The 23,261-nt window shown below is 39.2% G+C and overlaps 1 protein-coding gene across 1 annotated transcript in view; it reads left to right on the forward strand.

Moving 5' to 3' along the window:
- Nucleotides 1-1,672: 1,672 nt before the first annotated feature.
- Nucleotides 1,673-23,261, forward strand: part of RTTN (rotatin) — a 150,675-nt gene continuing 129,086 nt past the window's right edge. The window contains exons 1-10 of the mRNA XM_046671888.1: nt 1,673-1,892; nt 2,218-2,405; nt 3,303-3,480; nt 5,124-5,210; nt 7,305-7,395; nt 8,784-8,898; nt 9,851-10,001; nt 13,640-13,805; nt 15,729-15,901; nt 18,265-18,380. Coding sequence (XP_046527844.1) covers nt 1,847-1,892; nt 2,218-2,405; nt 3,303-3,480; nt 5,124-5,210; nt 7,305-7,395; nt 8,784-8,898; nt 9,851-10,001; nt 13,640-13,805; nt 15,729-15,901; nt 18,265-18,380 — 1,311 coding nt within the window. The 5' untranslated portion in view covers nt 1,673-1,846. The remainder of the gene's footprint in view (nt 1,893-2,217; nt 2,406-3,302; nt 3,481-5,123; nt 5,211-7,304; nt 7,396-8,783; nt 8,899-9,850; nt 10,002-13,639; nt 13,806-15,728; nt 15,902-18,264; nt 18,381-23,261) is intronic.

Genomic DNA, 23,261 nt, shown 5'->3' on the forward strand with positions numbered 1-23,261 from the left:
CATGGTTTGGCCCCCCATTTTACTGACAAAATGTTTGTTTTCAATTAATTTATGTTTCTCCCACAGTGTCATCACCCCCTACCTGCTGACATCCCCAGTTTCTTATCACCTAAGACTTTTCATCTTAGAAATATCATTGAAAAGTTATCTCTGTTATTCCTCTATACTGTCATGTGTATTTTGACCTTGACACTTCAAATCCATAATGAGAACCTTCATGCCTGGATAACGACACAGAAACCTAGCTGGTGTAACTGCCTCCACAGTTTCTGCTTTTTGGTCCATTTGGCACACTATCCATCAGGAGCTGTCACCCTAGGGTTCAGGAATGCAGCCACTGTGACAGTCCTGGCCAGGCAGCCCTAGGTATGGGCCAGTGGAGTCTTGATTAAATATCCACACCTCTTTGTCGTCCCACTCTCCAACCTCCTGCTGCTGTCTCCCATTGGCTACAGCACATGGAGGCCAGAGGGCCAGGGAGTCTGGATGGTGGAGTCTTTTCATCTGTGCAGATTAGTTACTAAAAAGACTGGCAGGGCTGGGAGGAGCAACTAGCGGGCCAAACGGAGACCAACCTGCACACTGTCAACCCCTTCCCCCTCTGCCTCTTCCTTCCATAGGTAATTTGGCAACATGGAATTTCTTACTTTCCCTGACTGACAGACTCACTCTGTCTCTGGTAGGAATTCCCTTACCCCATTTCCTTGCCTGGCAAGCAAACTCCTACTTATCCTTCAAGATCCAACTCAAATGTCACTACTCTCTCTTTCACCTACACACATACAGAAGTAGCAAGGTTCTAAGAATGTTACAAAGAAAATTAAGGTCCGGTCTTCAATCCACCACTTACTAGGTGATGTGACCTTGGGTGAGGTACTTGTCTGGTTTTAACCTCCCTTTTTGTTTTTTCAAAATAGGAATGGGAATACTTGTCTTGACAGCTCTTTCCCAGGGAAATCGGAAAGATCAGTGAGATAAAATGCTTTCTAAAGTGCAAATCATTTTACAAATGTAATTTTGGTGGCGTCGTTACCATTGCTTAGAAATTTTTCCTATTTGTTCAGATGGATCACAGTGCAAGATGCAAAAATCAACTTTGGTGCCTTAAAATACTAATTCGTTCCCCCCTCCCCCCCTTTTTTCCTCTTTCTACATTCTCCCTTTTTCTCTTCTGCTCATTTTCCTTTTTTCCGGCGTCTCTTTCCTTTTGTGGTTTGCTTGTTTATATTGAATTTAGGTATCCGGGGACGCTGTTTGACTTTGCAGATACACTTCACAGTTAAAGAGGGTAAGTCACTCAGTAAAGGGGGTGGGGGAATTCTAACAAAACAAAACTCTGCATTCTAAATTGTAAAGTTCTGAGAGCTGATAATTCACACTGGCAGAGTCATAAACGGATCTGTTGCAGAGCGAGGACGCAGGGCTGGGTTGCGCTGCAGTCCCGGCCTCTGCAGCCCGCGCCACAGCCCGCGCTGGGGCACCGGAACCCCAGGCCGGCGGGCGCAGCAGCGGGTCCGGAATTCCGGGAGGCGAACACGAATGGACCAAGACTACAACTCCCGACATGCATGGCGACCAAACCAGGTTCTACCCTACTTGTCTCCTCATTCTTTCCGGTTCTTACGACAGAGACTTCTGTCTAGGAGCTGCGTGGTAGTATTTATAGGGAGACTGTAAGCTTCTCTGGCGGTGCGGCGCCCGAGAACAGCTTACGGAATGCTTCTCACTCGTCGGGTGGTTCACTCCCGCGTTGCAGAACCCGCCGTCCGACGGGCCGGGTTTCCAGGGGGACATTAATTGTGGCCGGACGCTGTGGCGCGGCGGTTTAATTCTCCGACGGCGGCTGATGGTGCGGAACGAGATGGTCCTGACGGGGCTCATCAGGAAACTCGGTAACAGTCTGCGATGCCCTCGCCCCAGCCCTTCTTTGTCGTGGCCACCTGCTGGAAAGGCCGTGTCCCGTGTCCGAGGCCGGGCCCCGCGGCGGCGGCTCCGTCTCGTGTCCTGGCCTCCCTGGGCGGCCCCCTGGGACCCTGTGGGACGCTGTCAGCTCGGCAGTTCGCGTGCCCAGCGCCCGAGCGGCCGGCAGGTGCAGACACCTGGGTTCCCTCTCTCCTTCCTCCCCGCGCCGGGCCCCCCAGGAATGACCAAGTTTCAGGGTCGATCTGGGGGCGCCTCCTGGGAGTAGGGCAGCAGCGTGCTGTGCTTCGTTGACAGGTCATCAGCTGGCCGAGATCCGGGAGCGCGCTCTCCGGAGCATCCTCTGCAAGGTTGAGCACAACTTAATCTGCTGTGCTGATCTCGTTCAGGAGAGGCTGCTTTTCCTGCATTTGCTGGAATGGTTCAATTTCCCGTCCGTCCCAATGAAAGCGGAGGTTCTGAGCCTGTTGAATAGATTGGTTAAGGTAGGATCATTTTGAAATAAAATGATCAGAGGAGTGAGTGTTTCTTAGTCATTTAATTGTATCGTTGGTTGAAAGTTAAATAATTAAAAAAAATTTTTTTAAAAACAATCGAAGAGTTTGAATTTTAATTTATCTGGGTATGTAGTGCTCATCTTCCTTTTCTCTTATTCGTAATGCTGAATCTCACGTTGTCTCTTCTGTGCTCTGAAGTAACCCAGAGCTGCTGAGTTCTGGTGTGTTCTGATTTTTGGAATCATCTTCAGAGGTTAATATGTTTTATTGTGTATTTCCTTGTGTTCTGCTATTTACATGTTAAAAGTTAGTTGTGTCTGTAGGAAAGAGAATACATTTAAAGATAATGTTACAGACCATGTTTAGTAAATAGCACAAGAATGTTAAATTGCTGTTCCCATATTTGATTTTCAGATTTGTGTTCCTCTGCCTTTCTCGAGAGTAGTTAGTTGTTATGGTGAAATGTCAGTGTGCTGGTGTCACCTTTCAAAACTGTAAATCACTCTGCACTCGTAGGGGGTTCTCATTACTTTGGCATCCTTTGACTGGTTGGAGGTTGGAGGTAGGAAAGGAGAGGGTGAGTGTCAGTGGGAAGAAGTAATCCATTTAGTAAATAAAGGTAGGATTGATAGGGTGCATTTCCAGTGATCATTGTCTGGACTTGTCTCTCCTAAGCGTTATCAAATATTTTATGTATGTCACTATAAATGTACGTCCTATTCTTGGAAGTTCTTTACTTTGGGGTATATCAATGCAAGATTTATTTTTTTTAAAAAGGAACATCTAGTATACCAAAAATAATTTCATGTTTTGACTGTGGTAAAATAATGTCTAGAGATTTTGATATTTATTATTATTCTTAAGACTCTTCTCTTCTTATTTCAGTATCCCCCAGCGGTCCAGCATTTGGTTGATCTCGGTGCAGTCGAATTTTTATCTAAACTTCGTTCTAATGTGGAGCCAAATCTACAGGCTGAAATCGATGGCATTTTAGATGGACTTTTTATTCTTCCTTCGGAAGTTCCTGCGCTATATTCTGAATCTTACCAAACCAATCAAACTGGTAACTCTTTGGAATCAATCTGAAGCATTCTGTTAAAATATACATATTGGTTCTAGCGGTTAATTCTAAGGAAGGTGACCTTAAATTAAAAAAAAAAAGACTCCTTCCCATCCCCCCAACTTATTTTTCTTGCTAACTTATCCGAGTGATCTTTTTTCCCCTCTTCTACTGTTATTTAGAGGAGGATACATTAGTATTTATTTCTAATTTTGTATGGGGCCTAAAAGATGCCGTTGATTTTCTTTTTGTGAGACTAGTGTGACAGATTATTTCTTTAACAATAACAACAAATTTTCATTGAGCACTCGTTATTGTGTGCCAGACATCGTTCTAAATGTGTCAAACTTGGATTTTTTGACTGTGTTCTTCGTACAGGAGTATGGTGATACCTGCCCTAGCTCATGATTTTGTTGTGCGGGCCAATCAAAATGAGCTACACGTGGTATACTGCTTAAAATCAGAGCCAAAGAGACAGGGACGTAAGTCCCAGTGCTGCCACTAGTTGTGTGACCTTGCTAAGTAGGGTACTTCACTCCTCCGGGCCTTAGTTTTCTCATGCCAAAATTGGGACAAGAAGAAAGAACATCTGGTAGAATTGTTGTGAGGATTAAATGAGACAATGCCTGTCAAGTGCTCCACGTAGGGCCCAGCATATATTAAGCAGAGAATTGTTGGCTGCTACTGTTGTGTTCTTGTTGTTATTTAATGCCCGGTATAGTGCCTAGCAAACGGAAGGCATTTAAATTGATTCAAAGAAAAAAAAAGTGCTGATGAAATTTATGTGATTGAGTAGTAAAGGTGGAAAAAGCATGTTTTTGCTTGCTTAATCTGTTAGACCATATTTTTCTCTTCACCAATGCTGCGCTGCTCCTGCTATGACTCTGGTATGCTTTTAATAAGAACAATAGCAGCTGCCATTGATTGAGTTCTTGTGTGACTGTGATTTTTAATAATGTATTTTACAATTTCTGTCTAAGCCATAACAAATCAAGTAGAATCTTAAATTGTGAATTTTCAATCTAGTTCCTGGCAGGTGAGATTAGAGGTATAGTCTAGGGCTAATTTTCAGTTATCTGTATTAATGTTAGGAACTACTAGCATGAAAAATTCAAAGAGAAAATTACAGAATTTAGTTGTAGCCTTTTCCTCCTTCTCATTGCATCTGAACTGCTGAATTCATAATAAGATGTGATGTGGAATCGTCACAGGTGTTGAAAGATAGCACTCCACTCCTTTGTTTGTGAGTTTTTTTTTAAAGATATTAATGAAAATTTAAGTGATCAGACACTATACAATTAGAGTCAGAGAGGGGAGATGGACTAAGCAGCAGAGATGAACAATCCTTGAATAGATACTTTGTAACAGATTCTTTATGTACATTGTGGATGTTTTCATTCTAAAAAGTAATTGTATTTATTAACAGTAAAAGAGAGAGGGGAAAAACCCCATCAATTGGAAATTGGTTCAGTATTCACATTCTTTTCCTCTTTAGAAAGACAGACTTCAGAGAAAAAAAAACTAGGTTATTTTTCTAGTTTTTAAAATGATTCAAAAACTTGAGAAAACATTAATATTTGATGAGTGAGTTTCACATTTAGCTAATAAAAATCAATGATGAAGTGATACTTACATTTTCTTTTCAGAATTGCCACAACCTGAAATCTTAACAGGGTATTTTCCTCAAGACAAAAGTAACTTCCAGCAGACGGAAGTGCCTCCACGGCCGATGGGTGTGTATGGGTAGGGAAGTAAATCTGCTGATCTGGTAAATTGGAAATTAATGTACTTTTCCTCATTGTTGTGAAGACACACTGTCAAACTTGAATGTTTCAGCATTGAACTGAATGTTTCAGTTGCCTCAAATTAGTCTCGGGTGTAGAGTCTAAACGGTGACACTTGATGTTCTAACTGCGTCCGAGCAGCTCTGTAAGTGGGTGGTAATGGTGCACTGGTACCTCGTGCTTATTGAACACGAAGTCTTTGTCAGGGGACGGTGCCCTGTGCTGTGCATGTGTCAGTTCCCTGAGTGGTACTGTCCATCTAGTTATTTAAGCCGAAGACTCAGAATCATCTTCGTTTCTTCATTTATCTTTATCCCAACATCCAGCTGATTAAAGAGTTCTGATTTAGAGCCTCTCCCTGGAATCTCATCCAGGTCTTTTCATGTCTGGGTGTGTCTGGTCTCTGCTGCTCACAGGCCACCTCCTCAAAGAGACCTTCCTGAGGACTCTAGCCGGTGGTCACTTTCTATCTGTGTTTAGTTTTCTTCCTAACACATATCGTGATCTAAAATTATGTATTTATTTACTTCTTGTTTGTCTCCCTCATTCTTAGTTTAATGATAGCTGCATACAGGGCTTTATCCCCAGTGTGTGAAACAATGCCAAAAATGTGTTACGCACTATATACGTTCTTTGAATGAGTGAATCAATCCTCGTGGAGCCCATGAGATTGATTTTATTAGTGTCCCCATTTTACTGATGAGGACACTGAGGCTTAGAAAGGACAAAAGCTTTGTCCTAGGTGATGCAGTTAGGGAGTGGATAGGTAAGCATGTACTTCATGTTTTTCTTGCCTGCGTAGTTGAGATGAAAAAGTTGTGTGCCAGGATACATCTGCTGATGTCGGGTATTCAGATTAACTGAATTTGGAAGTCCTCTGTTATTAAAAAACTTTCATAGAAACTCTCAGGTTGAATAACAGCCTGAAAAGAAAAAACAGAAAACGTGCTCATCTGTTAAAATGGTTCACCTTTCTGGAAAAGATTTGTTAGGCTTGTAAGGAGCTTTGGTTTTGAGGCAAGATGGTAGTTCTTTGTGTTTGTGGCTGAGAGGCTTAACTGAGTGACAGTGAGAGACATCAGAAGGAGGTGAGTGTCTACAGGGCTGGTAACAATGGGTCTTTGAGTGAAGCTGTTGAAAACCTTAAGGACGATTGAGATGGTTACGCATTTCCTGTGAGTTGCAGTTTGTGAATTGATGGTGTGGCTTATTTTGGACACATCTTTACGTGCGCAGTGTAAGCCTGTCCTTCCCTCCACCTACCTCTTGCTTTTGCCTTAAAAAGTAAACCCTGCTTTTATGTTAGCACTTGAAAAAAGCAACTGTGATGTGTTTGGCAATTTAATATTACCGTTATCTGAATTTAACAATTCCATGCTCTTTCAAAGCATTTGGCAGAAAGACTATTTGCCATTTGGAAGGGCTTATGTAGATACTGTTTCTCAGTCTTGTCACCTTAACTTATGCAATATGAGATCTGTTAAAAAATAATTTGAACAGGGGTAGTTTAAAACTGTGTTAGTTTCTTGGATTTCTTTTAATCTCCTTTGAACTCTGATATTTGATCTTCAACCTTATGGTCTTCAAGTTATCTTCAAAGAGGTTTAAACATCTAACACCATATAGGATATTTGAACATGACTAATTAAATATAATAGATGATTATGTTTATATCATTTTTAATTTCTCCAATTAAAGATGTTCTCCAAATGCCAGTTCCTTTTATGTCAGATTTAAACTCTGTGTTCTGATCAACCACAGGGTAAAATAGGAAATTTAGTTGAAACTCTAAATGTCATTCAATATTGGTGTGTGTTTAATGCTCTTCTAATAATAATAATATACTCGTTCTGTTTAAATTATGAAAAGAGAGCTCTGTTATTTATCCTGTGAGGGAACAAAATTGTAGCTGACCTTGCTTGGTATAATGTAAGATGGAACTTTACTTGGGGCCTTGTTTTAAAAGGGAAGCTTTACTCTTAACTTTGTGAATCTGTCAACATTGACTTCTTGATGCCTGAAGTTTTACTTTTCCGTTAACAGTAAATCAGACTGTCAAGTGCTTGAAGTTTTCTACGTTTCCTTGGCTGCCGCTGACCACCACAGACCGACATGTCCTCTCCTCTAATGAAAGGTACAGTGCCTGAGGTATTTCTGGTATTTTGGTTCATTTATAGCCATCAAATCTGATAGTTATTACTATACATTTTCACCAGGAAAAAAGATACTAAGTGGCTGTGAAGGTAGTAAAGGGAATATATGAAGGATTTTCAGTATTTTAAAAAGCAAGCCAGACAATTCCTGTTTGCCTTTAATCAGGCTGCACATCAAATTTCTTTTTTCCAGTTGGAATCTTGTGTACTTCTTGGTGATATTAGTCATCTCTTATTGACCAGATTCTCTGATTGGCCATTGCTTATGCCCTTGGTTAATAAAAATGGAAAAATCAAACATAAATGCAGTCTTTTTTAGTAGACGATATATTTTGAAACATGGATTCCATGTTTTCTGCTCTGTTAGGAGAAGCTTGGGGACCACTGATCTAATCTAATCTTATGTAATGGATGTTAATTGGTTATTCCTCCCAAAAGTAGGCAGCTGATATATAGAAGTTTGGAGAGTGTTTTAATGTCTAGTTTCACTTTTTGCTGAAACTTTAATTTCAATGAATGCCACAACAATGAGTTGTTAGTCTTGTTTTGGTAAGAATGTGAAAAATAAAGACCAAGTTGCTAGAGTTAGGGCCAGATACAGGTGGATGGTGTTGAAGGACTTTTGGTGATGGCACTTCTAAGGCATCAGTAAATTCTCTTGGAGTAAGGTATTGAGGGGGTGGAGTGCACATGACAAAGGGCAGGGGCTTGTTTTGATATGTCAGTTCTGAGTCAGTCCCTAAAGAAGAGCTAACAGCGTCTAGTGCACGCGTGTGAATGGCGAATGGTGGACTGGAGCTGGGCTGAGAGAGAGGGTGTGGTTTTTGGGTTGGGATGAACAACTGCTACATCCCTAGGAGAGCAGATATTGTCTGAAAAGTTGAGGGGTATCCTCTGTCTAGTTTAAGAGCGGAGTCCCAGCTTGAATCACCTAGAGCAGAGATGAGCAGTAAGGAATCTGATTCCTAGAATTTAACTCTATACTTACTATTATTTTTTTGTCTTATTTCCTAATTCATTTAGCAGATTTCACCGAATTCTGTGCCCTTTGACCTCATTGATCTCATTTTGTAGCATTGTGATAATCTCTGGGCTTATAGTAGTGGAGATACCCTGTAGTCCCTGCTCTTGAGGGTCTAGTGGGGGATATAAGGTCAATACACAATTACATAGCACAAAATAGAGGCATATGGAAGAAGCATCTACCCCAGAGTTGTTTATTGATTGGGGAAAAAATCTAGGAAGGCTTCCCAGGGGAAGTGATGTCTTAGTTGAGGTCCAAAGGATTGTGATAGAGTCATTATGCCCCGAGGTTACTCAGAATCTGGTACAGGTAAACTCATTTTAAAAATAATACTATATTTTGTAGTTCTTTAAGAAGTAGTAACCACACTTTAATCTGGAACACCTGTGAACTATTGAAGGACGTTATCATGCAAGATTTTCCTGCTGAGATTTTCCTTCAAAGGCCAAAAATTGTTCAGGTGCGTATCCTGTGTAATTGTTTTCGATTTTGAAATAGACAACTTTTTGCAATGAAACAAATTTTGCAAAGTAGGAGTCCTTGTAAAGGAAATTTGCACTACTGTATTCAAAAAATGAAATATTTGGTTATTTAAATCACTTATCTTTTAACTTATCTGGATGGGAATTAGTCTCATTCGATGCATGCTGTCCATTGTGACCACCTTGATTTACTGTTTATGGGTCATCCAAAGGAGAAATAGACTTTGAAAATGGAGTTTGGGCAGCAGGAACCCTTCTTAACAGTAAGAATAGCATCACTTTCTGAGTATCCAGTCTGTGTAAGGCACAGTGCTAGATGCTGTGGAAATATGGTCGTAGTGAGCAAATCAGATGGATTCTTTGCTATCTAGTCTATTGCTTATTTAGTAGAGAGATTGGGATCCAGCGTTGGGATTCTGGCATGTCCAGAGCATCTCGCAGTGCCTCAGCACCCTCAGTCCACAACCTCGCTCTGCAATTAGAGGGCTGAAGTGCATGCCAGTGAATGGAAGCTATTAATACGTACTGCTGCACCTGTCAAATGATAGCAGAGGAAAAGCTGTTGATTACCAGCACGTGGCAATGTGATTTAGCTGTTTGAGATGAAAAGGCTTGCTGTGATTTTTTAAAAGTACTGTATAACTTAATGTTCTGAATGGGGAATAATTCCTGTGTTCTCTCAGAATGGGTGCTCAGCTACCAGATTTTAGATATGAGAAACACAGGCTATTAAAATTTTATCATCTTATTTTGACTCATCTTCTTGCATTACGCTGTCATTTTTGTGCATTTCTCTTTCTCCTGTCTTATAAACATTTGGCAGCTTCATTTATTCCCTTTGTTGTTCATTTAACCTTCCTGAAGCTCCACATCCTTCTTTGAGGTCGAGCACTTAGTTCCTGTGATCGTTTTCATTGCTCTTTATTTCAGAGTCTCTTATCTCTGCTGAAACTGGCCTTTGGGGGAGATGGAAAACATCGCCTGGCACTGCAGTCAGTGTCCTGCTTGCAGCAGCTGTGCACGTATTTAAGAAACAGACTGAACTTTCACCGGGATCCAGGTTTTTTCTCTAGTAAACAAGGTATTTATATTTATTTGTTCACTAGTCACTAGCAGTATTTGCAGATTCTTCTGAGAACTCCCTATTATACTCACTGCTGGGGCCTTACTGTGTATACATTTCAGAACATCAACCCCCTACTCCTAAACGTAATCAAATTGTCATCTTTGAAAACAAACTGTGTGATTGACAGAACCACTCATGATCCCACCCTCTTTTTTTATTTTTGATAAGAGACCTTTGCAGGTGTTTGTTTTCTTTCTCCCATACGTAAAGAGTGTTTTTGGCAGTTAGGGACTAGGATTCTGAGTCCCGCTATTCATGTGGGACTTTGGGTATTTTCACATGTTACGTGTTGTGTTAATAAATTGTTTGGTTTGAAAAATACCAATTTTTATTTTATGAAGACTATTTTTATTTGACTTGTGATGTAGTCATAGTATTATATGATAGTGTCAAACTTTTCAGGGAAAAAGCACCATCTAATGGCCAAATAGAGTACGAGGCTGGCCTTGTCAAAACAGTATTTACAACTTAAGATTTCTGTGTACTTTTACAGTATGCATTGAATATTATAGTGATTTGTCATTATGCTTTACAGTTAATCCCTGTTTTGTTGAGAGTTTCACTGATCCTGTGCTCCTTGAATATTTTTGCCTTACGTTAGCTTTATTATAGATCTCACAGGGTCTGGGGTTTCCTCCTTAACTTTCTTGAGATACAGCATTCTGCAGTTGGCTGATAAGAGAGCTTTTGGGTGCCCCATATTTCATCAGAAAAACAAATTATAATGATGATAAAATTGCTTGGTATTTCTGAAGATTTATTCATGTATTAAATAAATATTTATTTATCGTCTACTGTATGCTAACCAATATTCTAGTCTCTGGGGGTGTAACACTGAACAAAACAGGTAAAGTCTCAGCCTTTATGAGGTTAGATTTTAGAATATTGGAGACAGGTAATAAACAAGTTCATTTCAGATCAGAAGTGCTCGAAGGGAACAAGGAGGGTGGTGTGACAGAAGGTGATGGAGGGAGCGCAGCTTACTTAGGTAGGATGGTCAGGGAGAGCCTCTCAGGAGGCGACCTGGAGGGCGAGAAGGAGCGTCTGCTTGAAGAGCTGCAGGAAGGGTGTTCCAGGAAGGTCAGAGCCTCAGCAGTGAGGGTGACGTGCTTGAGGAACGGAAACCAGGCCCGTGTGGGTGGAGTGTGGTGAACCGGCGGTGGGCTGGGGAGGGCAGAGAGACAGCGAGGGGAGACCAGAGAGGCAGCGGGGGCCAGAGCGTGTGGGGACTTGTTGACGTTGGTAAGGATTTTATATTTTCGTTGAAGTGCAGTGAGAAGCTCTTGAAGAGGTTTTTTTTTTTCCCCTCTGCAAATTCCTTTATTTTACCTAATTCTTTAAAAATTATGGTAAAATATATGTAACATAAAATATGCCCTTACAACCATTCTTAAAGGTGCAGTTTGGTGGCATTAATTACAGTCACACTGTTGTGCAACCAACACCTGACCTGCTCTCAAACCTTTTTCATCACCCTGGAAAGAAGCTCTGGAACCACTGAGCCGGACTCCCCATTTGCCCTTCCTCCTGCAGCCCCTGGGTGCCTCTAATCTACTTTCTGCCTCTAAATTTGTCTATTCTAGCTACCTCATACAAGTGGAATCATACAATATTTGTCCTTTTGTGTCTGGCTTGTTTCACTTAACAAAATGTTTTCCATGTTGTATAGCATATGTCAGAACTTCATGCCTTTTTTATGACTGGATAATATTCCATGGTATGGCTATACCACACTGTTTATTTATCTGCTGATGGACATGTGGATTGTTCCCATATTTTGGCTATTGTGAGTAATGCTTCAGTGAACATTGGCATATCTGTTTGAGCACCTGTTTTCAATTCTGTTGGGTGTATACCTGAGAGTAGAATTGCTGGATCCTGTGTTAATTCTATGTTTAGCTTTTTGAGAAACCATCAAACTGTTTTCCGTAGTGGCTGCACCATTTTGCATTCTCTCCAGTGATGTATAAGCCTTCGCATTTCTCCACATCCTTGCCAGCACTTGTTATTTTCTATTTTTTAAAAAATCTTTGTCATCCTAGTAGGTGTGGAGTGGTATCTCGTTGTGGGTCTTTTTTTCTTTTGCTGAGGAAGATACACCCTGAACTAACATCTGTTGCCAGTCTTCCTCTTTTTTTGCTTGATGAAAATTAGCCCTGAGCTAACATCTGTGCCAGTCCTCCTCCACTTTATATGTGGGTCATTGCCACAGCATGGCTGTCGAGTGGTGTAGGTCTGCGACTGGAATCCAAACCCACAAACCCAGGCCACTGAAGCAGAGGGCACTGAATGTAACCACCTCACCACAGGTCAGCCCATCATTGTTTTTTTTTTTTTTCCTAAAGTTTGGCAACTGAGCCACCATCTGTTGCCAATTTTCTGTATTCTTTTTTTAATTTTTTCTTCTTCTTGTCCCCAACACCACACCACTACATAGTCATATAGTCTAGTTGGGGGTCCTTCTAGGTCCTCTATGTGGGATGCTGTGTCAGCATGGCTTGATGAGTGGTGCCATATCTGCACCGAGGATCTGAACCAGCAAAATCCTGGGCTGCTGGAGCAGAGTGCGCAAACTTAACGACTGGGCCATGGAGCTGGCCCCTGACCCCTCGTTGTTTTGATTTGCATTTCCCTAAAGACTACTGTCTAATGACTAGTAATTCCCTGGTGAAATTTCATGTACTTATTGATCATTTGTATATCTTCTATGGAAAAATGTCTTTTGAAGTTCTTTGCCCATTTTTAAATTTTTTTTTTTTTTAGCTGAGGAAGATTCGCCCTGTGCTAACATCTGTTGCCAGTCTTCCTCTATTTTCTATGTGAGCCACCACCACAGCATGGCTACTGATAGACAAATGTGTAGGACTGTGCCTAGGAACTGAACCTGGGCTGCCAAAGTGGAGTGCGCTGAACTTAACCACTAGGCCACTGGGGCTGGCCCAAGTTGTTTGTTTTTTAATTGTTGAATTTTAGGAGTTCTTTGTTTATCCTGGATATTAAATCCTTATCAGATATATGATTTGCAAATATTTTCTCCTATTCTGTAGGTGTCATCTTGATAATCTTTGATGCACAGAAGTTTTTAATTTTGAAGTTCAGTTTATCTATGTTTTCTTTGGTTGTGCTTTTGGTGTCATATCTAAGAATCCATTTCTAAATCCAAGGTCATGAAGATTTACCGCTATATTATCTGCTAAAGAGACTTATGGTTTTTGCTCTTACATTTAGATTTTTAATCCATTTTGAGTTAATTTTTGCAAATGGTTTGAGGTAGGGTTTCTTGGATAGTTTTAAGCAAGGGAGTGCACAGTCTGGTATGCCACTTTGGCAGTCTTTAATGTTGTAAATGAACACTGTTGTAAGTGTATGTTGGCTAGAAAGTTCCATATAACCAGGTCAGTTAGATATAAACCTAAATGTGCTAAGTGAATACTTGCTGAAAAGGTTGACCTTTACTTTTATTTTTACTCCTATAGTAGCATTTCTACTATCTGAATTTTGTTAGTGTTTATTTGGAAGAATGACACATAAATACTACATAATCAGCAATCTGTCTGTACTATGGGATAATTTTCTTTTTTTTTTTCCCCCAGATACAATTTCCCAGAATTCTTCTTTGTCTTATTGTCATGATGTAAGAGTTACTCATCATTCCCAGAATCCTTCTCCAGGAAGCAGCAGCCCCCGGCCTTCTGTGGTTGGGCGCACAGGCCAGCGACCCAGAGGAGACGGCCAGGATTGGGATGCACTGTCTTCCAGGTGACTGTAGACAAGCCAGGTTAATGTGTGTGTCTCAATTTCAGAGGGCAATCATCATTTTCCTCTGACTTCTCTTTCAAAACATTACCACATGTGTTGACCACCTGTTAAACCAGTAGTTTTCATACTTTTTTAGACCATGACCCACAGTAGGAAATAAGTCCTACATTGTAGTTCGGTGTTCAGTACACAGACCTAAACTGCATGTGTGTGCATGTGTGCCTGTGTGTCCACCAAAACAAAGTGTTCACAAAATAGTACTCAGATTCCATGTGCTACACAGTGAACTATATTTTCTGTTTCTATTGCACTGAAAGAAGACTGATAATTCTCACTCACTAAATTTTTTTTGCCAGCCACAAATGGAATGTGATCTAGTTTAAAAGCATAGGTTTAAATGATAGATACATTTGATAATATTTAAAACCCGTTTTTGTAAGTCTAAGCATGATTTAAATACATCAGTGTTTTAAAAGGAATAATTGGAGAATCTGTAAAACAGACTCCTTCAGGGTGCATGGTTTATGGACTCCTACTTATTTGTGTAAACACAGACTTTTATTGTGAACTTTCTTAAAGGGATTGGCATGGTGTTTGTATTTTACCTCATCCTTAGGCTACAAGCATCTAAAAATATATTAGCCTCTTGTTTAGTGTCATTCTGATAAATGCTCAGTAAGGCCAACTCTTGTCTGCTGGCTGATTATTGTCTCATGGCGCTGCTGCTGCTACCAGCTAGGGCTGCCTGTACTGGCTGTGGGCTTGGTGTTAGGCCAAGTGCCGTACGCACTTGGTCTCCTTTAGTCGTCCTCCTAACAGTCCTTTAATAGGATTGGTGTTGTCATTGCTATCATCATTTTACAGAAAACCCTGAGGTTCCGAGAGGCTGGAGCCTAAGCCCAGTTTATAGAGTTGGTCCAGAGCAGGGCGGGGTTGGACAGTATGATGTGAGAGCCTGTGTTCCTAGTCCTTGCCTGGTAACTGGTGGGGAGCAGGCCTGGTTTTTCTCTTTACTCTTAGAAAGCCTTTGTCCCTCCTTCACTAAGCTATATCCATAGGGTGTGCTCTGTGCTTGTGAATTTTCACTCCTGAGTGAGCATCTTCCTCATGGGGCCTTTCAGAGTTTGAGAGAAGTACAGCTGATTTCCATATTTTGGGATACTTTGTATGGTGAAATTGAAGAAATGACAAAACATCTATTAAATTTTGGGTGTTTTACATGTTTCAATAGCGTTAGTGTGTCTCTGTGATTCAGCTTCAATTGTGGACAATACCAAAAGTGAAAATTTTGAGATTCTTTGTAAATGTGAGTTTCAAGCCTTTCTCTAGCACTGTTACCCCACCACTTTACATCCAAGGTAAGAATGTTTTTATGGAGGAAGTCAAGAAAGATGAGATGTTCCATTTTTTGGTGTATTCAATATCATTCTGTGATGTTGAATGTGCTAATTAAAGTAATCCATTTCTCATGTTTTTCTGGCATTCTTCGGTTGCTAACATTGGCTTACTCAGAACATTTGGTGAAAATCACAGAAAACTCAGGAAACTATGTGAATTATTTAGTTTTGCCTTTATAAGTTGATTACCGAACAACTTTGCTATGAATCTGGTTATTTTCCTTTAGAAATGAATGGTTTCAGTGCTAATGTTGATTGCTACTATAGGAATGTTGACAGATTTCAAGAACATCAGTTTGAAAAGCAAAATATAAATGCATTTTTGGTTTCATTTACAGTTTTGAGCCATCTATGGAATTTAATCTCATAAATTTGTCAAGGTTTCTACAAACCTGACCAGAACTGTTGCATGAAGCAATATAGTTGTGTCCAGTGTGAGGTTTCTAGTTTGCAAGGCAGCAGAAGTGCAGTCAATCTCTTGTGAGCTGTTTCCATATTCAAGGGTTGCCACTTGTTTATTTTGCAGTGGGAGCAGCGGTCATGCTCCTGTGAATTCCGTGCCCTCGCCTTTGGAGATGGCGCACATAGATCTGTCGGAGCTGGAGACCGAGGACGCGCTGGAGCTGCAGTTCCAGCAGCTCAGTCTTGCCCAGTTCTGTGTCTCTGTCCTGGAATCAGCGGTTCCTCTCCTAAGAACGGGTTAGTTGTTTCTGAAATCCTAGTTCTTTTTATATAATTGTGTTTGTTTTGTCGGTTTTCTAGGACTCTTATTTTTCTTGTTTTCACCTTCTGTCTATATTTGGACCTTTAGAATCAGTACTTATCTTTTGGGATACAAATTCCTAAGAACTTACTAAGGTCTTTATTATCTCTTAATTAAACATGGATGCCACGGAGCACTGCAGACAGCACATCCCCTTTCGTTTATGGCTTCTTATTGCACAGGCTTGCACTTCTAAAATGCTGTTTTAAACGTAAGCACTGGAAAACCAGTGCAGCTGGAGAAAGTTAGAGAAGGTGGAGCAGCATGATAGACGATAAAAAGATGTTTGGCCTTTGCTCTTTAGAAGCTTTCTGAGTTGCTCTCAGTTTCATTCTCCCACTCAGTTCTTACTTAAGCTATGACACATGTTAAAGACAAAAACAAACCCCAAACTAGATTCTTACCTTTGCAGGAGTTTCTTTTTCCTAAAAACAAAAAAACCCAAAAAACAACTCAAACATTCTTGAGTTACATTTTCTCTCAAGTGTGCTAGGTAGATTTGCAAAGATATACTGAAATATACAGTGGAATGTAGTTGTGATTTCAGTAAAGAGTGATAAGAACTGTGGCAATATGGCTGATGCCCAACAGTCTAGTCGTCAAACCACAGTCACTGTGTATTGAGTTCCTGCTGTGCTTGGCTGTCCGACTTGGTTTTGTGTGCATGATTTCATGCGCTCCTCACACCAACCCATCTTGTCCTTCCGTCAGTGGTAGTTACTCCTTGTATCTCCGTTTTACAAATGAGGAAACAGAGTTAGAGTGGTTTAGAAACTTATCCAAAGTCAAACAGCTAAGAACAGAGACCTGAAGCAAGGTTCTTCTGAAGCTAAGGTCCATGCTCTGAAGTACTTAGCATAGTGCAGTGTAAAGAAAGATCTGGAGAGAACAATGATTTTTATTCTCTAAATCTACACATCTTTAGTAGTTGATAAACTTGTTAAGATATAAATACAGGATAAATGAGTTTTACCTTTTTTTGGTGTATATTAGCTGAATAAAAAATATATCCTGTGCTAATGATTCTTTAAGTCCTGTGGCTATTTTTTGCCTGTTTGGAGGTGATGAGGAGGAAAGCAGAAGGTAGGTATATATTTGGGAAGCATTACAAATTTTTTTATTCAAAAAAAAAGTTTTTTTTATCCTGAGGAAATCTGTATGTCCTGACTTCTTGTTGACTGAATAAGTCTGCTTCTAGGCCTTAGGGGTACATATTAATTCACGTACTAATAATGTGAAATGAAGGAAGATCTGACCTTTGGCATCGTAAAGTATTTATGCTTGTCTCAGCATGGTATACTGAGAGGAACAGTTTTAGATTTAATGATTTTGCATTTAACCTTTCTTAATTTGCTGTAAAAAGTCAGATTGATCATTATAAAGCTGTATCTTGGTACATAAAATTTTCTAAATGTTCTGTTGCCCTTTTGTGGTATATTATTGCATAATTTGTAATTGTTCAATATCATAAGAGATTTCTAACAGAACTTACTGCTGCTGTTCTAATGAAAGAATTAATCTAGACACTTAGGATCTGGTAGTTTGTTTTACTTTTATTCATTAGAAACTTACCTTTGGTATATGAGACAGGAGAGTCTTGACTGGATGTTAACCTCACTTAGAACTGTGAGTAGCGGAATTCCTTTGTGATTCTCTCTCTGTGGAGGAAGAAGATTGCTCTGCTGGGTGTGACTCTGACAGCACAGTTTCTTTAGAATATTTTTTAGATTTAAGATGAGTGTAGGCTTGAGGACCTATTTTGGATGGAAGTCCTCAAAGTTTCTTTAGCAAATGGCAGCACGAACATTTATTCCTTTAGTTATTCCAGTGCAAGCATAGTTTCCCAGGCAGTTCCTGTGTGGGAAAATACTGATTTATGATGAGGCTGAAAGCCTTCTAGTACTAAACGGGAAATTATGAGAATGCATTTTCTAACGCTCTCTGGTGCTGTGTCACCTCTTACGTGTAACGTGGACAGTCTTTGAATTTGAAAATTATTTTGATCTAGTGCACAGTGCTTAAGTCAGATTTTTGCTATTCTCTTCTTGAGTGTCTTTCCCGCTTAGGAGCATGTTTCATTTGTTGTAAGTAGTATTATGATCTGAGCAGAAGTCTTCAGTGGTGGCTGTGGATTGTGACTTCCCTGTTCATCTCTTTCAACAGTTTTAAAAAATTCAAAAAAATGAAAAGAGAAACTAGGGATTTGGGGGCAGACTAACTGTAGGATTGAGTAGTATTGTATTCAGCCATTTATTTGAAAGTGAACTTTTTTCCTTCTCTCTCCTGTTTGTATTCCTAGGAAGTAGACAGATGGTAATAAGAGTTCTGGAATTGCTTGCAGAGGATATGATACTCGTTGGTGAAGCAATTTCCGCAGATATCTGGGATGACAACAGCCTTTTTGCTATAGACATGGTGAGAATCAATGTTTTCCTTGGGATATGGGTAATATATTAGTATTTTACTTTATTTTGGTCCTTTTAAGCTGGCTTCATTGTCTCATTAGTCTTTGGAAGTTTTCTTTCTTGTAGCTGTAGTATGTCCCAGGTTTATTTTGTGCATAGTCTGAAACAGGCCATTTCTCAGTCACTTGAAAGAATTCTTGTCTCTTACCATTTCACTATATAGATAGATTTGTTTCAATTTGTTTTCACTTTTGGGAATTGCTTTCTCTTCATGAAAATGTAACTCAGAGATGTCTCCCTGCTATCCTGTTCTCTGGTTTATTTTTTCCATTTTTATTTTAGTTTTGGCATAGGAAAGCAAATAAGTATGTAGATTCTTATTCCCCCTCCCACATCTTACAAAAAAGGTGGTATGTCATATACAGTTTTACACCTTGTTTTTACAACTTAAACGTATATCCTGTATGTGTGAAATAATAGGTATGGAGCTTAGTCCATGTCCATACATGGAGATCTTCATTGTTCTTTTTTATAAGCTACAAGTGCTTCCTTGTGTGTTTATTCACCCAGTCTCCTGTTCATGGACAGAATAGCTAATATAAATTATGTGAAATGAGTAATGTGCATATGTCATTTCATACTTGTACAAGTGTGTCTCTAGGGTAGATTTCTTTAAGTGAGATTCCTGTCTCAAAAAGTAAATGTATTTTTAATTGTATATATTGTCGCATTCTCCTATATAGCTATACCATTTCATTCACTCACTAGCAATTTATTAAGGTACGTTTTCTCTTATAGACTCAGCAGTAGGGTTTGTAGTCAAACCTCAGACTTTTGCCATTCTGATAAAGGAGATGTGGTATGTTAGTGTAGTGTTAATTTGCACTTCTCTATGAGTAAAGTGGAATATCTTTTTGTGACTTTAAAGGATCTTTTCATTTCTTTTTCTGTAAACCATCCAGGCCTTTATCTATTTTTCTCTTGGGTTGTTGGTCTTTTGTTCTTTTTCTTGATTTCTGAGCACTCTTTAGCTGTTAAGGACATTGGCCTTTTGAAACAAGTTGCAATTTTTTTCCCCCAGTTAGGTTTTTTTTGACTCTCTTCATCATGCTTTTTGCCATGCAGAAGCTTTTATTCATTTTTTTATTTTTGTGTAGCTGGATTTATCAGTTTCTTTTTTAAAAATTGGTTCTGAGTTTTGAATCACAGTCAGAAAGATTCTTTCCACACCTTGGGAAAAATTTACTGTCTTTCCATTTCTTGAAGTCTACATTTTTGTCTTGCAGAGTATTTTCCTCATATAGATTTTGTACATTTTTTGTTGTTTATTCATATAAATGTGTGTGAATATATATATGTGTGTGTTTAACAGCTTTATTGAAGTATAATTGACATAAAATAAGCTGTACATGTTTTTAGAAGTTTTTTGATAGATTTTAACATGAATACACTCATGATATAGATTAGTTTGCATTTTCTATAATTTTATATGAATGAACTCATTGTTCTTATGCTTTTTTGTCTCATTTCTTTCTTTCAGTGTTCTGTGTTATTTGTGTTTCAGTAGGGCAGATAATTTTGGAAAATGTTGTGTTGTATTTTCTTTTTTTTGGAATAAGTGTTTTGATAAGTAATAAACACATGTACAGGAACCTCAGGAATGTTAAATTACAGCGTAATATTTAAGAGATCTGTGAACTACCAGGGTATGTATCCATGTAAACTGAAGCCATATGCATCCCTTTCTACATTTCAGTAATCATAAATCGTGTCATTTTTATATCTTTTATTTGAAATTATGTGATAAGCTTCCTTTCCTTGGAGAACTGGTGTTCTGTTTTTTGTTTATGTCAATTGGCAACTTATGTCTTTTCTTTCTTCTTTTTTTTTCTTTTGCTTGGCTTGTCAGAGAAGTGGAAGTAAAATCAATTAGTTGTAAAAATATGTATTGACTCTCATAGTTAACATTTTTTTTCTCTTTATGTTATTTTGACCTTGGTCTGTCTGTGTTTTATTAAACTTTGTTATAGGCTTCCTGAAATCCTTGTGAATAGAGGTTAGAACAGAAAATATAAATAGAATACAGATGTTTATTTAATGCCAATGCCCATGTGTGAAAAACTCAGACTTTTTTAATAACACAAATCTCTTGAAAAGAGAAGCAAATATTTTATGATAGGTATAATATGTTGTTTCAAGTCCTTCAATTTCTTTATAAAATAGGGATAATAGTTCTTAATCTTAGTTTTCTTTAGTCCTTAAGGTTATCACACTATTTTGTAGTACTTTTAGAAGATTTTCACATATTGAAGGTTTTCAACAGTGAGTTTTTCCTTAGAAGTGTGAAGAATGTTTTATCGGTTGCTTCTTAAATTAACTTAAATTTTCTTGGCCGGAACATTTATCTGTAAAAGTTTAGTCATTCGCTTTAACTTTTGGCTGCTGATCTTTTATGATTCAATGAATTATTTTTACTTTAAAGGTTAAATCTGTTGTCCAAGTGCCAAGTGGTATGTTAGAAATGTTGAATAAAACAGTACTGCTTGAAGAATCAAGCAAGTATTTGATTTACTTGTTTAAAAGAATAAATGTCTCCCAGGAAAAATCTCATTCCTTCGGCTATACATTCATAGAAGCAAACAATTAAGTAGAATTTCTTAATGTCCCTACTTTTGCCAAGTTTAAAAAGAAAGCTAGAAGGAGTATTTTTGTTGAGTCATTAAAGGAACAAAATAATAAATGTGTTGTTACCAATTCAAAAATTAAATACCTAAGGATGTGTAATCAAATCTCTAGATCTTTCCAAATTGTGCTAATAGGCGTCGCGTCTGGGACTAGCTAACTCGGTTTGTGTCAGCATGGTCAAAGGAATTTTCCCCCCTAAAATGGAATATTTTTATTTCACTTGAAGTAAATAAAAGAAAAACGTTTTCACTGAAATTATTATATTTTGTTAAAATAAAAAATGTATTGATAAGCACTTGTAAAACTTAGGTTGACCTAAAAATTATGTCATCCCTTTTTGGCTTCTCTGTGAAGTCAGGTCTCTTTTTTCCTAATTCACATGGTAAGTGAGTTCAAGGAGAAGGATCTTCCCCTCATGGCAGATAACCGCAGTGCTGGGGCTGTCTTCTGTTCGTTTTTTTGTGTTTCTTCTCTCTGTTGCTCCTGTCATGGCAATGTCACGAGAAGCAGTCTTTTCTCCTTCTTTATGACTCCTTGCCTCTAAATTCTTGTCTTGGCTGCTGTGAGCTGGTAACTTAGATATCCGGCATGTTGGAAGATTGGAGTTCAAGTGGGGCTGCGAGGACTGTGAGGGTACCTAGGGAGATGAACTTTGTATCCAGCAAGGGCTCAATAAGGGTAATTGAACCAGATTGTGAATTTATAATTGGGTGAGTGGGATCTCTCAGTAGCATATGACTTCCCTTCTGTTGCCACCAGTCCAGAGACAGTTATTTTAGTTCACCAAACATTCTTTGATTACCTATTATATGCTAGGCACTGTGGTATGAGATGAATAAGTGGCAGTTTTTCACTCTTGTGGGTGATAGATGCTTTTATTGTGACACTGGTGAAACAGGGAAGCAGGAAGGAGGAGTAGTTAAAGATAGTTTAAATATAGCCCTTACTCTGTGATAGAGTCTAATAAGCACTATGTGTGTGTAAGGTCATTTAATCATCCCCACCTGAGAAGATAGATAACCCATTTTACAAATGAGGAAGTGGGGGCACAGTTTCTTTTCCTAGGTCACCTAAGATTCTATGTTTTTGACCATGTTTATTGCCAAGGGTGCCTTGAAAAAAGCCCAACCTGGGACCTCAGGGAGGGCTTTTTGTAAATCATGACTGAATCGAATCTTAAATTATGCTTGTGATTTGGCTAAGCAAACAAAGGTAGAGTTTTTTATCTGGCTGAGGGCAAGAGAATGACAAGAAGTGGAGTGCTGGGTGGTGGTGAACGGTAGGGCCGTGGGGGAACGCCAGCAAGTAGAGCCTGAAACGTGAGGTGGAAGTGGTGGGAGCGAGGCTGCGGGTTCCGCACGGCTCTGCTTGGAGAGGGCTCTCTGCTGCATGCAGCGGAGCGGTTTGGCGTCGTTCTGAAGCGGGATGAACCAGCTCTTCCCCAGAGAAGAGCCTGGGGAGAGCTGCACGTGGAACACTTGGCTGCCGTGGGCAAGGGGGTGAGGGTGTGGGACTGGAAGCATATGGAGGAGAGCTGTCCCAGTTGCTTGTGTCAGATGCTTTACAGACTCCACAACCTGTTTATCATGAGCAGACAGCGGAGAAATAGTTTGTACTATAAATTCTGTTTCGTTGGGAATATTTAGAATATTTTGCTAATCTGATATTTTAATTCTGTACCTTCTTTGTTAAAGCTATGAATATCCTCTGAAAACTAGCCCTTGTTCCCCGCATCAACTGCTTCACAGCCATTTAAACATTTTTAGCCCGATGAAGAAGTACTGTGTGAAAGAATTACCTGTCAATATAAGACTGTCATTCTGTTTCTAATTTTTTTTCTCTAGACCGTGTTATTAATATAACAGCTATTGAGTTTTTCTGTTTAATTTTGTAAGCGTTGCCTTTGGTTTAAATTTTTATTAATTTTTAGTTTTATTTCCGTGGGATCTGAGAATATAGCCTTAAATATATATTGGAGTTTTCTTTGGTTAGGTAAATGGTTAGTTTTTGTCAGTATTCCATGGAAACTTGAGGAGTTGTATTCTTTGAAACGGTCAAAGTTTATATGTGTTTATTCTGTTAAGTTCAAAAAGACTGCGTTAACCCTGTAAATCCGTCTGCATTTCAGTAACAGGTTTTGCTTGATGTTGGATGTTATTCAGATCACGAAGACTCATTTCTATTGTCTGTACTCTGAATTATGCGT

This window comes from Equus quagga, chromosome 9, assembly GCF_021613505.1.
Source record: "Equus quagga isolate Etosha38 chromosome 9, UCLA_HA_Equagga_1.0, whole genome shotgun sequence".
Taxonomy (NCBI): domain Eukaryota; kingdom Metazoa; phylum Chordata; class Mammalia; order Perissodactyla; family Equidae; genus Equus; species Equus quagga.